General features: G+C 40.0%; 2 protein-coding genes across 9 annotated transcripts in view; one reads left to right on the top strand and one right to left on the bottom strand.

Moving 5' to 3' along the window:
- Nucleotides 1-1,895, bottom strand: part of relch (RAB11 binding and LisH domain, coiled-coil and HEAT repeat containing) — a 38,676-nt gene extending 36,781 nt beyond the window's left edge. For all 7 annotated transcript variants that reach the window (XM_084939091.1, XM_084939092.1, XM_084939094.1 and 4 more), the window contains exon 1: nucleotides 1,442-1,895. In XM_084939091.1, coding sequence (XP_084795217.1) covers nucleotides 1,442-1,895 — 454 coding nt within the window. The remainder of the gene's footprint in view (nucleotides 1-1,441) is intronic.
- Nucleotides 1,896-1,964: 69 nt separating this feature from the next.
- pign (phosphatidylinositol glycan anchor biosynthesis, class N) lies at nucleotides 1,965-14,547 on the top strand. Of its 2 annotated transcripts, none has more exons than XM_084939099.1 (29): nucleotides 1,965-2,047; nucleotides 2,972-3,290; nucleotides 3,436-3,557; nucleotides 3,699-3,797; nucleotides 3,905-4,011; nucleotides 4,247-4,371; nucleotides 4,533-4,663; nucleotides 4,760-4,879; nucleotides 4,984-5,024; nucleotides 5,130-5,189; nucleotides 5,281-5,373; nucleotides 5,515-5,570; nucleotides 7,369-7,447; nucleotides 7,704-7,886; nucleotides 7,991-8,130; nucleotides 8,502-8,601; nucleotides 8,731-8,823; nucleotides 9,093-9,184; nucleotides 9,648-9,753; nucleotides 9,850-9,958; nucleotides 10,110-10,212; nucleotides 10,311-10,413; nucleotides 12,063-12,149; nucleotides 12,380-12,435; nucleotides 12,668-12,743; nucleotides 13,096-13,169; nucleotides 13,474-13,516; nucleotides 13,626-13,678; nucleotides 13,782-14,547. In XM_084939099.1, the coding sequence occupies exons 2-29, from the start codon at nucleotides 3,064-3,066 to the stop codon at nucleotides 13,903-13,905; spliced, it is 2,802 nt and encodes a 933-aa protein (XP_084795225.1). In that variant the 5' UTR covers nucleotides 1,965-2,047; nucleotides 2,972-3,063; the 3' UTR covers nucleotides 13,906-14,547. The 2 variants fall into 2 exon arrangements, with proteins under 2 accessions (XP_084795225.1, XP_084795224.1); XM_084939098.1 differs by lacking the exon at nucleotides 1,965-2,047 and adding an exon at nucleotides 2,094-2,664.
- The last annotated feature ends 17 nt before the right edge of the window (nucleotides 14,548-14,564 follow it).

Genomic DNA, 14,564 nt, shown 5'->3' with positions numbered 1-14,564 from the left:
ATGACCAAACTCACCCTACAAAAACATCTTAAAACTGTGATATAAAATCAGTCAGCCTTGATTTTGAGAGCATGTTTCACTGCCAAATAGATATTGGAAGAAGACTTTTTTCTCTCCCCCCCCTGCTAATTTCAAATAGTCAAGTAGACAAACACACCCACTGGTGTGACATGGCACTTTCTATTCAAGATACAATCTGTTTTCACCAAAACACACTAACAGAAAAAAAACACCTCATTTTCAGTGGAAGGGAGATTTATTTCTGTTAAATTAGTGTGGTGAACAATGAATGTAGGTGTAACATAATTCAATTTGCTACCTATAAGCTTCCTAATCTATCACACATCTAAAATTATAGAATTATAAGATTATAAATTCTATTAATGAAGTCTACAATGAATTCATGAAGTAAATACAATAATAAATGTTGAGTCAACACATTTCTAAATGTTAGACCAATATATTTTCATCTGGTCATTTTTTAATGCTAATGGTCTATCATTGTAGCCAATTTGCTAATCCTTTAATGTCAAGACATTATGCTGAGTGCAAATACATTCGCTTGACTCACTGGTATGAAGTGGGGCCACAACAAATGTTTTTGCTGCTATTTAACAAGATTTTAACTCTTTAGTTACTGCTTCTACTATAGCAGGTGCTGTTTATTTGTGGATGAGGCTGTGACCATGGGTACCATTTGCATAGCAGGTCTGCCTAAGGTCCTTGCTGCCAGACTCTTCAACTGCTGTGTTGGTGCATGGTGATTAATGAAAATGAGTCTTGTAAATGGATTAGGGTGCAACAGATGTACACATTTTACATAATAACATTTACAGCATTTTATCTCCCTAGCTGGGTAGACGCAACCTGTGTAGAGCAACACAAGCATTTACAAGACACTTTGCTCCTGGACCAGATGATACAGCTTCAAACTAATTCAGGAAGCCTGAAGCCTGTTTTATCATTATTACAAGACTGTAGAATTCTCCTTCGTTCAAATGTGCTATTTGAGCAACGCTGTGGTTCAGAGAAAGGCAAAAGCTGTTCGTACAGGCACCCGCTTCTTCTCCTTCCTCTCTTTTGTTTTCTATAGCCGATATTGACCTCTGACGGGTGTTTTCCTACAGGGCTAAATTACACTTGGGCGATCACTACAGGTCACCAGCATTATTACGCTACCAGTAATTATCTTTCAGTGAGTAGTTAATGTTTAATGCCTTGTCACAACTCTGTGTTAGTCTGTCATCTCACGACTGACCCACAAAACCCAATAGCTGGCTGCGGCCCTGGAGCTGAAGAGCAGGTGCAGCAAACAGATCTCGTAGCCAATGATTAAAGCTAACGTTAGCCAGCTGATGGGCTAACTGTTTTATACAACATCAATACAGAGCTAGCGAACAGCTACATATGTAGCACTAAGAGAGCAGCTAACGACACTTACTCAGTGGTCCTCCAGGTCCGAGTACCTGGTCTTTGGCAGGTGGAGTACCGCTCTGTCGTTCGAAGTTGCCAGGGTTGGAGAAATAATCCCTCAGCCGGGGGAGCTCTCTGCCTGCTTCCAGCAGTTCGGTGTGAAACTCCAAGGCCGTGAGGATGTATTGGTCCCGCAATAACTGGGCAGCGATGACATCTACAGATACCCGCGTCTCGGCGCTGCCTGCCATAGCGGAGGTGGCGGCGGCCGACGCCGAGATGCCCTCACCGCTGGGGCTCGTCCGGTTGCTAGACAGCAGGAGCGACGGAGGCTCTGCGTCTGCAGGCGGAGAAAAAGGATTGCCTGGCGGTGGTCCTGGCGCCCCGTCACTCGGACTCCGCTCTGTGTCAACTGTTTCGTTAGGGCGCCGTTCGGCCTCTTCTTCAGAATCACTGAGATTAAATGGGTTCACCGACGCCATTTTTGCCCTAAAGAGATTTTTTTTTTTTTTAGCAATCTAAGCTAGCTAAGCTAATCACACCCGCTGCTTCCTGAATGGATATTAGGTTAGCTAAGGTTTGGTAGGTGGAAGAGGAGGAAGAAGAAGAAATGCGAAGCTACGATTGGTCAAATGTAAGAGACGCTACTCCCAAAGCCCGCCCCTTTTATGGAATACTGGAAAAGTATTGGGTACATTTGCTGTAGAGAGGAAAACTAGGCAGGGCACATTTGACAGCTGATAGCAATTGCTAGCTACTATGCTGTCAAAAAAAAGCCGCGCCCAAACCATTTCTATTAAAAATGCACTTCACTGCAAACAAAACAAATAAATAAGTGCTGTTTATTTTTTTATTACATTTCGTAATAGGTAAACTTGAAGTGAATCGTTTAATTTAAACTACACTACCCACAATGCAGCTACAAACCACTACGTCAACACACAACGTCAAAAACGAGTGACAACAAGGAAGTGAATGCTCATGCTGCCTGAATTTCTTGTAGTAATCTTCTTAAACAGGGAGACATTTGGTTTTAGGTTGATCTTTTTTTAGGTTGCTCTGTCTGGTTCTCTGAGCATGTTCTTGGCGATCTACGAAGTGACAATGGAAGCTAAAGCAGTGTTTAACAAGTGAATCTATGAACTACTACTACTACTAGTAGTAGTAGATAGGTTGGTCACTCACTCATTCATTCTTTAACGGAACATTATTCCCGTTTTTATGATCAAAATCCGCTGACGTTACATGCAGGTAAGACTCTTTTCATGGCCTGTTTTTCTAAGTTACTTTCTTGTTACCAGTGGTAAGTTGGCTGGACCATTAAAATGTTCCGAAATAAACATTAAAGCCTTTTTTTTTTTAACGTTGCTTAATGGCATATGGTGAACGAAGGATTAAGCTGCTCTTAAGACCGCATACTTTGGCTTAACAAGCCTATATTATTCTGAAACCTTCTAATGCCCCTTCTATTGGCTTTAACTTCTTAATCCTGATTGCAAATGCAGGCTGTGAGTTGTCTTCATTCTATTCCAATTTTTTTTATTTTTCCTTCTTCTAGTCACCTCTTTTCACTTCCAAGCGAATTAAATCTACCCTGCTTGTCCTCAAGTAAACCCTCAGTTGTTCTTCGGTGTGGCTTTGGCACCCAAAATGAGGATGATCACCTTCTTTGTGATTGGGCTGACAGTCCACGTGGTCTTCTTCATCTCTATCTTTGATATCTACTTCACCTCTCCTCTGGTCCATGGCATGACACCCCACTCCACACCCCTGGAACCCCCTGCTTCCAGACTGGTGTTAGTGGTGGCTGATGGTCTCAGAGCAGACAGTCTCTTCACCCTGCTTCCTAATGGCTCATCCAGGACACCATACCTGAGGTCAGGAAACCAATACAAAGAAATAAACTTTGATGTGGAGTTTGGGTCTGTTTAATTATTCTTGTAAGGTGATGCCATTTTTACAGCATGTCTTTTCATTCCCCCTGTTTGCATAAGCATATGTGCTTCTGTTTCCATATTTCAGGAGTATAATAGAGGACAAGGGGACCTGGGGTGTGTCACACACACGTGTGCCTACTGAGTCTCGGCCCGGTCACGTTGCTCTCATTGCTGGCTTCTATGAGGATGTTAGTGCAGTAGCTAAAGGTGTGTGCATGATGATTTTGTTTTTTTTTGTTTTTTTTACATGGTAGGAAGAGAAATGCTCAGCGACTTGGAGAGATTACTCTCTATTGTATGTGTTTCTCTGTGGCATTCTACTGTGACCATTTATGTGCTTGTTTTCAGGCTGGAAGGAAAATCCTGTAGAATTTGACTCTGTGTTTAATGAGAGCAGACACACCTGGTGCTGGGGCAGCCCTGATATCCTGCCTATGTTTGCCAAAGGTACACAAGCATCACAAACAGAACCATTAATCTACACAATAGAAAAGAAATAGAAAAAAACACTAAATCACATATCTGAGCAAACATGTTTCCTTTGGTTATTTCAGGCGCTAGTGGGGACCATGTGTATACCCACACATACCCGGCAGTGGAGGAGGACTTTGCCTCCACAGATGCATCCAAGCTAGACAGCTGGGTGTTCACTCAAGTCAAAGTATGTAGTGGAAGTATTAGCATAAAAAATATTTTATGATTGATCTATTGATATTAACTACAGGTTTACCCACAAAAACACATTTTATAAAGACTGTGTTTTATGTGTATTATGTGTGTCATGTGTCATGCAGTGAAATATAACCCAACTTGGAGTCATTCCAGAATTTCATTTACAGAATTGATCCACATGGATTTCCTGAATATGCCTAAAATTATTTAATATTTTTCAACAGTCCTTCTTTAAGTCTGCACAGTCTAACTCCACTCTGAAGGCCAGCCTATGGGAGGATAAAAATGTCTTCTTCCTGCATCTGCTTGGAATTGACACTAATGGACATGCTCACAGACCAATGTCGCAGTAAGTAGTTAACCTTGTATTAACAGCTGCTGTTTTTTTTTATTTTTATTTTTTAACTTTTGGGCAGTTGTGCAGTGGTTCTTAGTCGTGTCAACAAATTCATCCAAATAAGCATTCTCTCATCCAGCTGCATCTTTGTCTTCTATTTTGTCTTTTTCCAGAGAATACCTAGACAATATTGGTCTAGTAGATGCAGGTGTAGCTGAAGTGGTGTCTATAATAGAGGACTTCTTCGACAATGATGGCAGAACAGCCTATGTGTTTACCTCTGACCACGGCATGACAAACTGGGGTAAACTTGTTTGTGTATCTAAATGTTTTGCTGCCTGCTAGCGAGTTTTCTATTACAGTTTTCTATTTTGGCATGTTTGTGTGCGTTTGTCTCCAGGTTCCCACGGTGCGGGCCATCCTTCTGAAACGCTAACCCCTTTAGTGGCGTGGGGAGCTGGGGTTCAGAAAGCCAAGGGAGTCACAGAACCCCAACCATACAATGATGGGTTCCTACAAGGTACGTTCAAACACTTTTTTTTTAAGATTTAAATTTACAACCGATACCCTCCAGTTTGTCTGTTTTACTTTGTCTAAATGATTGTCCTGGTTTGTTTCTTTTAGACTGGAAACTGGAGCATCTTCGTAGAGTCGACGTCAGTCAGGTAAAGCTCATGGAAATTTAAACTTTTTAACAATTTCCTGTCATCAGTTGTATTAAAGTGTAATATTTGTGTGTCTTCGTTGTTTGTTTGGGGTTTTTTTGGCAGGCTGACATTGCTCCGCTCATGGCTTCCCTCATTGGTGTGCCTATTCCTGTTAACTCTGTTGTAAGTCAGAGACAAAATCAGCCATTTAATGGCAAATGTTCAATAATTTTTCAAGTCTTTGTTACATGTTTTGTCTGTATTTGTTTTTCAGGGCGTGTTACCTCTTCTCTACCTCAACAACAGTGAGCGGTTCATGGCTGAGAGCATGTACACTAATGCTATTCAAGTACTGGAGCAGTTCAAGGTATAACAGCATCTGCTTTGGCTAACAAAATGCTTATCAACTATCTGTCATGTCTTTTATTATTCTATATGACACTGTGATCTAAACTGATGGTAAAGCTGTGTTTTTACTGTGTGTGTGTGTGTGTGTGTTTATTTGTAGATGAAAATGATGCAGAAAAAGGAGACAACCTTATCTTTTCTCTTCACCCCATACCAGTACGTACAGTAACTAACTGATGTGTTTTTCTAACAAAAATCCAATCAGAAGAACATGAATTTGCTTTTCACCGTGGCCTGTTGTGTTTACTGTGACTTCATAGATAGTGTAAAGAGAATAGATTAAAAGAGTCATTTACAAAGAATTAATTGGCAGAAACAAAAGTATTTGTAACGTAAATGCTGTGTTTTTATATCAATCCCGTTTCCAGAAAAGTTGGGATATGTTCTAAAATGTTTTTAACCTCCAAACTCTTTCATGGCATGCATTTTTAATTTCTCTTTGCTATTTGGGCTGTTTGGGACCTGATGAATGTAAAAACAAAGAATTACCAATCTATTTTTTTTTTTTTACTGATTTTTGTTTCTGAGAAAAATTAGATCCACATATGAAGACATTTGTTTTAAATTTTGATAGAACAGTAGCAGTATAACGTCCTCGTAAGTGGATATCAGGCCCTTGTAGAGCAAAATTTAGTATTTTTGTCTAGACAACCCAAAATGTGATGTCCACATATGTGGATGCCAGGTCCTAGGAGGTTAAAAAATACAAATCTGTGATATGTTAATTCACGTGAACATATATTCAAGTGACCAAAGTACAAAGATGTTGGAAGATTTTCCTGACCTACTTAATTGTTTTTTGTAAATGTACCAAAATTTGAATTTGACAGGTGCAACACACTCAACAAAAGTTGGGACTGAGACATATTTACTGTTGTGTTTCTTTTAATTGCAGTTTAAAAATTTTTTTTGAACTGAGTGTTGTAGTTTTCCAGTTAGAAATTTTGTTCATTTTTACTTGGTTTAACCTGCGGTCATGTTGTCTGTAGGAAATAGATCCTAACAGGCAGCGCTCTGTGCCTCAATCAGTGGTATCTACAGATGCAGCTCGCCCTGCTGTGGTCACTGATGCTCCTCTGTATCATCACAGATCCTTTTGCATTTTTCGCTGATAGCAATCTGGATAGTTGTTTTCATCATTGGCAAAGAGAACTCAGCACAGTTTTCCAAAAACACGGAAATGTGGATTTATCTGTGCATAGCACACAATGACACAGTCTTTCTGTCCTTCTGAGGTGAACCCTGACATAGAGAGCTCTATGCAACTGACATATGACTTCCTCCTTCAATCATAATACAGTTTCAAGTTGCATTAGTGGATGTGGGACTATGTTAAGTGACAGTGGTTTTCTGAAGTACTTCTGAGCCCCGGTGGCTATATTTATATTTATATATTTATTTCACTGCAGCGTGACTGTTTCTAAGGCGGTGTAGCCTGAGGGCTCAAGCTGGTTTCAGTCTTGACCTTAGTGTGAGAAATGGTTTGAATTCTCTTAATCTTTTCATAGTGGTACATACTATAGATGTCTGAAGAAATTTTTTTGTAATAGTGCACTGAGAAATCTGGAGCAATTCTCTCATGAATTAAGGAAATAAGGGATGAACCACAACCCACAAAGACCGAGTTTGTGGTGATTTCTAAATTTACCTTTACCCAATCAGTTACCCTGCTTAATCTGGTTCCTTTGAAGATATAAAGTTTTGGGGGGTTTTATTGCATTTTGGAAAAAATCCCAACGTTTCTGGAGACGGGGTTTGCACTTTCTCAGTAAATTCTTTTGCTGACCCATTAAAAATCAGTCAATGTGACATTTAGATTAACTTCTGAGGTTATGCAGCATGAAGGCCAAGAATGTGTCCACTAACCAAACCACATATTCATGGCCGTATTTAAATTGCACACTTTCACGCACTTCATCTGTTTTGCACCATCGTGCACCCTCTTTCTTCCCAGACTCCTGACTGAGTCAAAACAAGCAGAATTCACCCAGAAGGCCCGAATACTCATTCAGCTGGAGAAGTACGAGGATGCTGTGAGTATGGGGGGGGGGTCTTTGGCTTTTAAATCTAATCATACTTTTACAATACATGTAAAGCCAATTTCTAGATTTATTTTGATACTTTGATGAATTATTTAAACATTTACTGAACCTGTGTTCATAAACTAAAGTCTAATTTAAATGAACTACAGTAAATGCATTCTACATTATCGCTACTTTCTCCATCGTATGTTTTCTTCCGCTTAAGCAACAAATTAGGTTTTTGTCCCCCTGTTTTGTCTCTTGTCAGATCTCTTTGTGCCAGTCTCTGATATCTCGCTCTCTGGAAGGTTTGGTTTACTACCACACCTACGACCGATTCTTCCTCGGTTGCAGTGTGGTGCTGGGATTTGTAGGCTGGACCTCATATGTCGTCTTAGTCATACTGAAGACTCACGCGAGTCTCAACAGACATCCTAATCTCACTAAACAGGTTAGGATATACAGGAGATTGTAATCCCTCAAGATGCCTTCCACCCAAACAAGTCTGCACAACCTGAATGTCTTGTTAAGTTGGTATTTTTCTCCTGTGTCCAGATTCCTGGCCGTAACTTGGCAAGGCTGTGCACGTGTGTGGCAGTGGTGATCACACTCTTCCTGCTTATTCAAAGAAGCCCCATAACCTACTATATTTACTGCCTGCTGCCTATCCCTGTGTGGTATTCTGTTCTGAAAGAGTAAGTAAAAGACACATTCAAAATAATGCAAACTGGATTTAAAAAATGTACAAAACATGTTTGTTCAGATGCATTCAGTCAATTTACAATAATTTGTATATTTACTATAGTCACAGAACCCTGATATTAAAACACACGCAAAAGGATCACATCAGTCAGTGAATACAGCAGCTTTTCACTGGATCTAATTAGCCTCACACAGGCTTGTATGCACATCTGGCTCAGGTGGAGTGAAGTGCTAATTAGATCCTTTGAACTGGCGTTTTATGCATTCATAGTTCTCCTATGTAAAAGGGATAAAGAGATGTTTTATTCTTCATCTCATCCTTTTATGACAGGAAAAAGTAATCCCATCAATGATCTATTTTTAGGTCTGGAACTCTGAGAGATTTGATTCAGACAGCCCCATCTCTCCCACTGTGGAAATGTCTGGGCTATTTTGTGCTGGTGGCGTTTGGGATTGAGCTGCTGGTAGGTGTCTTTAAATCTGCTGTGTTAAAGGCATCCTTCTGCATAAGTGCACAAAATTTCACTTGTGTATCATTAACTGTAAGAAATAAACCTGGATGCTGCATTGCTGTTTATTTTTGCTGCCCCCAGGTGGTGAGCTTCTTCCATCGCGCCATGCTGACTGTAGGGCTGGCTGTTCTCTCTCTCTGGCCCTTCTTGTCGGGGCTTTTTGGCAAGGCTAAGGTAATTTACAGATTAGCCGGATAAAAGCAGGAAAATGTGTGTTATAGCTGTTTTTAATATCCATCCCTGTTTTGGTTATGGAAAGCACTGTTTCTCCAATAATAGTCTAGCCATTCTAATTCTTCTTATGTGTCTATAACTAGAGTGTTATTGGTACTGCTTGCCTAAAGCAGTAGATAATTATAAAGGTAATTATTAAATATAGATACACAATGGTAAATGTGTCAAAGTGGTAGGCAGCATTTCTTTTTGTCTCTGTTTCTGTGCAGTCACGCTCACTGAGCTGGCTTGTGGGCTGTCTGTGTCTAGCTGCTTTCCCCCTCATGCCTGTTGTGGGTAGAGAGCCTAACATACATCTGGTGTGAGTACTTCCTTTATTTGTATATATTTATCTGAATATTTACCGCAATATCCTATCACTGGAAAAACTGAGAGCCCAATTCATGCCAGGTTAGGTATGTGAGTTTCAGTAAATTAGAACATCTGCAGAACAGATCAGGAAGATAAAATGTGACTGGAATCGGCATCATATTAGTGATGCAAATATCCATCACAATATTCAAATATAAAAACCCCAAAAAACTGTGGAGCCATGAGCATCCACCCCCAGTTAAAGGAAACTGAATAGACTTACTGTTAAAAGTTAAAAAGTCCCACAATGGGTACTTTCTCTATATATAAACAGACGGGAAATTTGAAAGTGGTACATTTGAAAACGAGGAATGATTAAACTGCTACACAATACCGTCTTTCCACAACGAGCTGTGTGTACAAACTATCCATGTTTTTGAAAGTACAGTAACACATCCTGTTTGTCAACTCAGTACCTGTGCAGGTCTGCTCGCTCTTTTCACCTCAGCTTGCTACCTCTGGTCATCTCGACGGAGGACACCGCTGCACCTCGGTGACAGACCACAGTTTGTCGTACAGGTGACTACAGTACATGTCACTGTGGGCATATATATGTGTGTTTGTGTGTGTCACTGCATTTGCTAATACTGATTAATTACCTGTCAAACCCGGCAGATGCTCCTTGTTGCTGTGTGTGCATACGTGCCATCCCTCACACACTCCAGCCTGCAACAGAAACAGGGCCTACCCCTTCTTAATCAGATCATAAGTTGGAGCACATTAGGTGGGTTGGTTGCAAGTGGCCACAAGATACTTAGGATCTAGAATGGTTTACTTTTTAAATATTGATCGCATACGTAAGCTATACCTCAAAAGACGTTAAAACATCATATCGCTGACACCCAAGTAACCTCTGACAACTCTTCTCTCTACAGCATCTTCTATATTTGTTCCTTTGCTGAGCTCAACACGACTTTTTCATCGACTCCTCAGCATATTCTTGTCTCTCACCTCCACCTACCTGCTGCTTAGCACTGGGTAGGACAACACATTGATGCTTTAGTTGTGTCTTGTGCAGAGTTGCACCACCGCAGCAAAGCTGTAAAATGATATTTCTATTTTTGTCTCCCTCACAGGTCAGAGGCTTTGTTCCCCCCTGTGTTATCCTGGTTAATGTTTGTGTGGATTAACATCGAACAGGACGCCTTGCTTGCTCAGGGCATGTCTGGTAGGCAAGAGGTAGAGCCATTGTTTTTCCCTTTGTAATAGAAAACTTTTGCAAACCAAAAGCTTTGGGAAGCTATCATTTATGTATGTATTTAATTGTGAAGGTCATATTTTCCGTTTTACTGATATAACTCCAATTCACAACGACAGCCACTTCACAGAGCTTTATATTGTAAGGTAAAAACCATACAATCTCAGAAAGAAAACCTCAGCAGTTAACTGACATGAGGAAGCACTCGGTAATCGTGGAAAGCAAGAACCCCCTTTTAACAGGAAGAGATGTCCGGCAGAACTAGGCTAAGGGAGAGGCTGTTTGCTATGAGCAGTTTGAGGATGAGGGGAAAGAGATGAGAATGAACAGAGCTTAGAGAGAACACTGAAAATTCAAATTGCAGGAAAGAAAAGACACAGGTCTTAAAGTCCATGTCTCATTGTGGCTGGGTTTACAGTAGAGGTGCAACGGATCACGGTTGATCCGAAATCCGAACCAATCCCACTCCACGGTTCGGTACTCACGTGATCCAAAGATTCGAAAAAGAAAAAAAAAGTATGTGTATGGTGCGCATGGTCAGTCTGTCAAGTGGAGGAGCAGAGGAGTTTGCGGCATTTAAGCAGCCCTTTGCTGCCCAATCCGACTGGGCTAAAGCTATTACAAAAGCTAATGGGGTGTTTAGCTGCAGACGGGAGGCCGTATTCCGTTGTGCGAAACAAGGTTTAAACTGTGATGAACGTGCTTGAGCCACGCTATGATATCTCGTTGCGCGTCCACTTCAGTGTGACAAGATCGTTCCAAGCATGTATGAGCAGGAGAAGTTTAAAGTTATGGCTGAACTGTCCCAGGCATCTTCTGTTGCTCAAACCAGAAATGGGTGGACCTCCAGGGCAACGGAAAGCCACGTGACCGTGACCGCTCGTTATATCACAGCGGAGTGGTAGATACAAAGCCCTGCACTGCCCTATAGATCACATTAGATTAGATGAAACTTTATTTATCCCTCGGGTGGTTTCCTCCGGGAAATTCAGTTTCCAGTAGCACAGCACCCACAGAAGTTGCAGAATGTGAGCAGAAATATACCATATATATAAACACAGAGAATACAAAAGGGATAAATAGAATAAATAGGAATAAGAATACAAGGGAACGGCACATTTCAAGTATTGTGAGTCTATTACACCGTTGGTTATTAACAAAAACTATTGCACAGTGAAAAGGCACTACAGCTTACTTGTTCGCCCCTCCTTTGTCCCCGTTTCCCCTCCCTCTCCCCTCCAGCGAGGAGTTAAACAGTTTGATGGCGTGTGGGACAAAGGAGTTTTTAAGTCTGCTGGTCCTTGACTTTGGGAGAAGCAACCTGTCACTGAGCAGACTCCTCTTGGTTGTTTATGGCCGTGTGCAGAGGATGCCCAGCATGGTCCATAATGTCCATATTGCACCTTAATTTGTTTTTATATAAGTGTGTGGAATAAGTCTTCAGTTGAATGTTTTTAATAGGCAAAAAATACTTAAATAAGTAAATGGCGAGTTGAATTTTTGTCTTTTTTTTTCTATTTTTGCTGATCCGAAAATTGACTTAAAACCGTGATCCGATCCGAACCGTGAGATTTTTGATCCGTTGCACCACTAGTTTACAGACATGCATGTTTTTTTCTTTTTCCTCCAGTTATCCACCATCGATTTCTCTGCAAACATCGACATCACCAAGATTCGACAGCTGAAGCTGGATGACATCCGAAGGTCCTATTTTTTTGTATCCTTGTTAAGAGCAGTCGCAACAATGTTGGTTCGCCGAAGCACAGAAGTGCATTGGGCTCATTAGAGTCTGTGGGTGATGTTCAGGCTGGATTTGATCAAATAGGATGTAGCATTAAAAATGTAATATAAAAGTTTTTTATGTTTAAAGTGTACAATCGGACAAAAAAAAAGTCAACTTGGTTCATTCTCACATTGGGCATTACCTTGACTTCACCTTTTCTTCAGGTATTTTTTATAATAACAGCATTTTTTGGCACAGGAAACATTGCGTCCATAAACAGGTATATGCATCATAGTATTTTTGTGTGAGTGTGAGAGTGTCATACAGGAAGGAGATAAGAAAAAAAAAGTCAGTTCTGACAAATTTCTTTTCTATGCACTATATGTTTTGCACCAAACATAGAGTATGTTAGTGTGTATTCTACAACACAAGGTCCATTTTCTTCTCTGAAAAGTTAATGATTCTAGTCTGGTCTGTAGTCACTTTGTGTACTTCTGTTTCCCTTTGCCTAGTTTTGACCCAGCATCTGTTTATTGTTTCCTCACTGTTTTCAACCCTTTCATAATGGGAGGGTTGATGATGTGGAAGGTACTGTACTCTTAAACATTTCCTTTTTATGATATGTACTGTGCTTCCCCAAAAGGGGAAGCAGTCTTGCACATTATGACAAGTCATGATCTATTCATATTCTGCTTGAGAAGTAAGCTTAAATACGGTTTAACCCGCCTTTTTTTTTCGCTCATGTTAATTTGTTTTAACAGCCAAGACCTAGCCCATTAATTTCTGTATCTTTTTTTACATTTATTGTACGGAGAATTTAGGCAGACAGATTTGTAATAGAAATTTTAGCATCATACTTCTAAGTTTATATAATAATGTGTTTATTTCGAGTCATTTCATAGAATCCTGCATTTCCTTAAATTGTCATCTGTTCTTCCAGGTTATCATTCCATTCATCATAGTGATGTGTACATTTGAGACCATCCAAGTTGCAACACAGCTATCATCAAGGAGGTAACACTTCGCTTCCTCATCTAAAATTATAAATGTAGTCTTTTAATTCTTGAATTAACTCTTTGAATTTGTTGGAAACGTTGAATCACTGATCTGATTCTGTCTGTAGAGTTAAAGTACGTTCTGTTTGCTTTGTTAGACAGACCAGGCCAGACATGACTCTTAAACCTTGAGGCAGCTAAAATAACTATAGTAAATGGCCCAGTATCTTCTAGTTCCTCCTTCATTGTGCATGAAAAGGTTTAAATGCACTGACCAATGTGTGCTCCTTAATGTTTAAATCTCTCTAATTTCTATTTTGCAGTTTGTTCCTCATCGTCCTGGTTATCTCTGACTTGATGGCTCTGGTAATGCAGGTTTAATGTTGATCTTTTATAAAAGACTTTCTCTCATCCACTGTTAAGCAAACTGCACATGAGGCTCAAATAGATTTTAACTCACTCTTGCTCTCCTCAGCATTTTTTCTTCATGGTGCAGGACTATGGCAGCTGGTTGGACATTGGCACAAGGTAATGAAACTTGGACATGCATTTAAAACCATGTCTTATCAATCTCTTGTTTTGGTGTCTGCAATGCATCGAAAACATGCTAAGCTTCCTCTGTCTTTTGCAGCATTAGTCACTATGTGATAGTGATGTCAATGACGATCTTTCTCATGTTGCTGAGTGTGGTTACACATGTTCTCACTTCACAAAGACTCGTCCTGTGGAGGCAACGCAAGATGCACTTCCCCTAGTAAATGTTACCATGTGTCTTAAACAAGATATTTATCAGTGTACCTATTTAACTGTCTTATTTCAGATATGTTTTATGTTTTGTGATATTGTTTAAATTTTTTTATAGACAAAATGGAAAATAATCTTAGGAACCTAAATCATACGATACCTTTTTTGCAGAGTGGCCTAAGACCTTTGCACAGTACTGTGTTGTGTTCTTTGGTACAAATGCACTCAGTCTTAGTTTCATTTGTGAATTTGTAATAGGCTGCTGCAAATATGACTGTGAATTGGGTTTTCGATGAGGGTGTTGATTTGCAACATAATACAATGGGACTGTACCTCAGTAAGAAAAAACTTTGGCCACATGTTGCTTGTCACATTTAAATATTTTACTCTGTACATGTTTCTCTGAAAGGGTTAAATCATGTAAACAAATGAGGAAAAGCATTAGTAATAATAACTGATTCATGAAACACATGCAAAAAGCTTGTTCTGCTTTTTCATGATTTCATGCTGCTACGATAAATGGTCTGGTGAAAGTATGTAACATGAGACTTCATGACACTGCCTAAAATGTATGTTTCTTTAGTGTGAAAAGGGATGTTTTAACTTATTTTGACTACGTGTGTATCAATAAAACTGAAGGATTGGAGTGCAAACGTGTGTTTAAGAGAAT

The sequence above is a fragment of the Perissodus microlepis genome, chromosome 9 (genome assembly GCF_051167445.1).
Source record: "Perissodus microlepis isolate ML-2025 ecotype Zambia chromosome 9, ASM5116744v1, whole genome shotgun sequence".
NCBI classification, from domain to species: domain Eukaryota; kingdom Metazoa; phylum Chordata; class Actinopteri; order Cichliformes; family Cichlidae; genus Perissodus; species Perissodus microlepis.
Note: the sequence above shows the minus strand (reverse complement) of the source record. Positions and strands in the feature narration are given on the sequence as shown.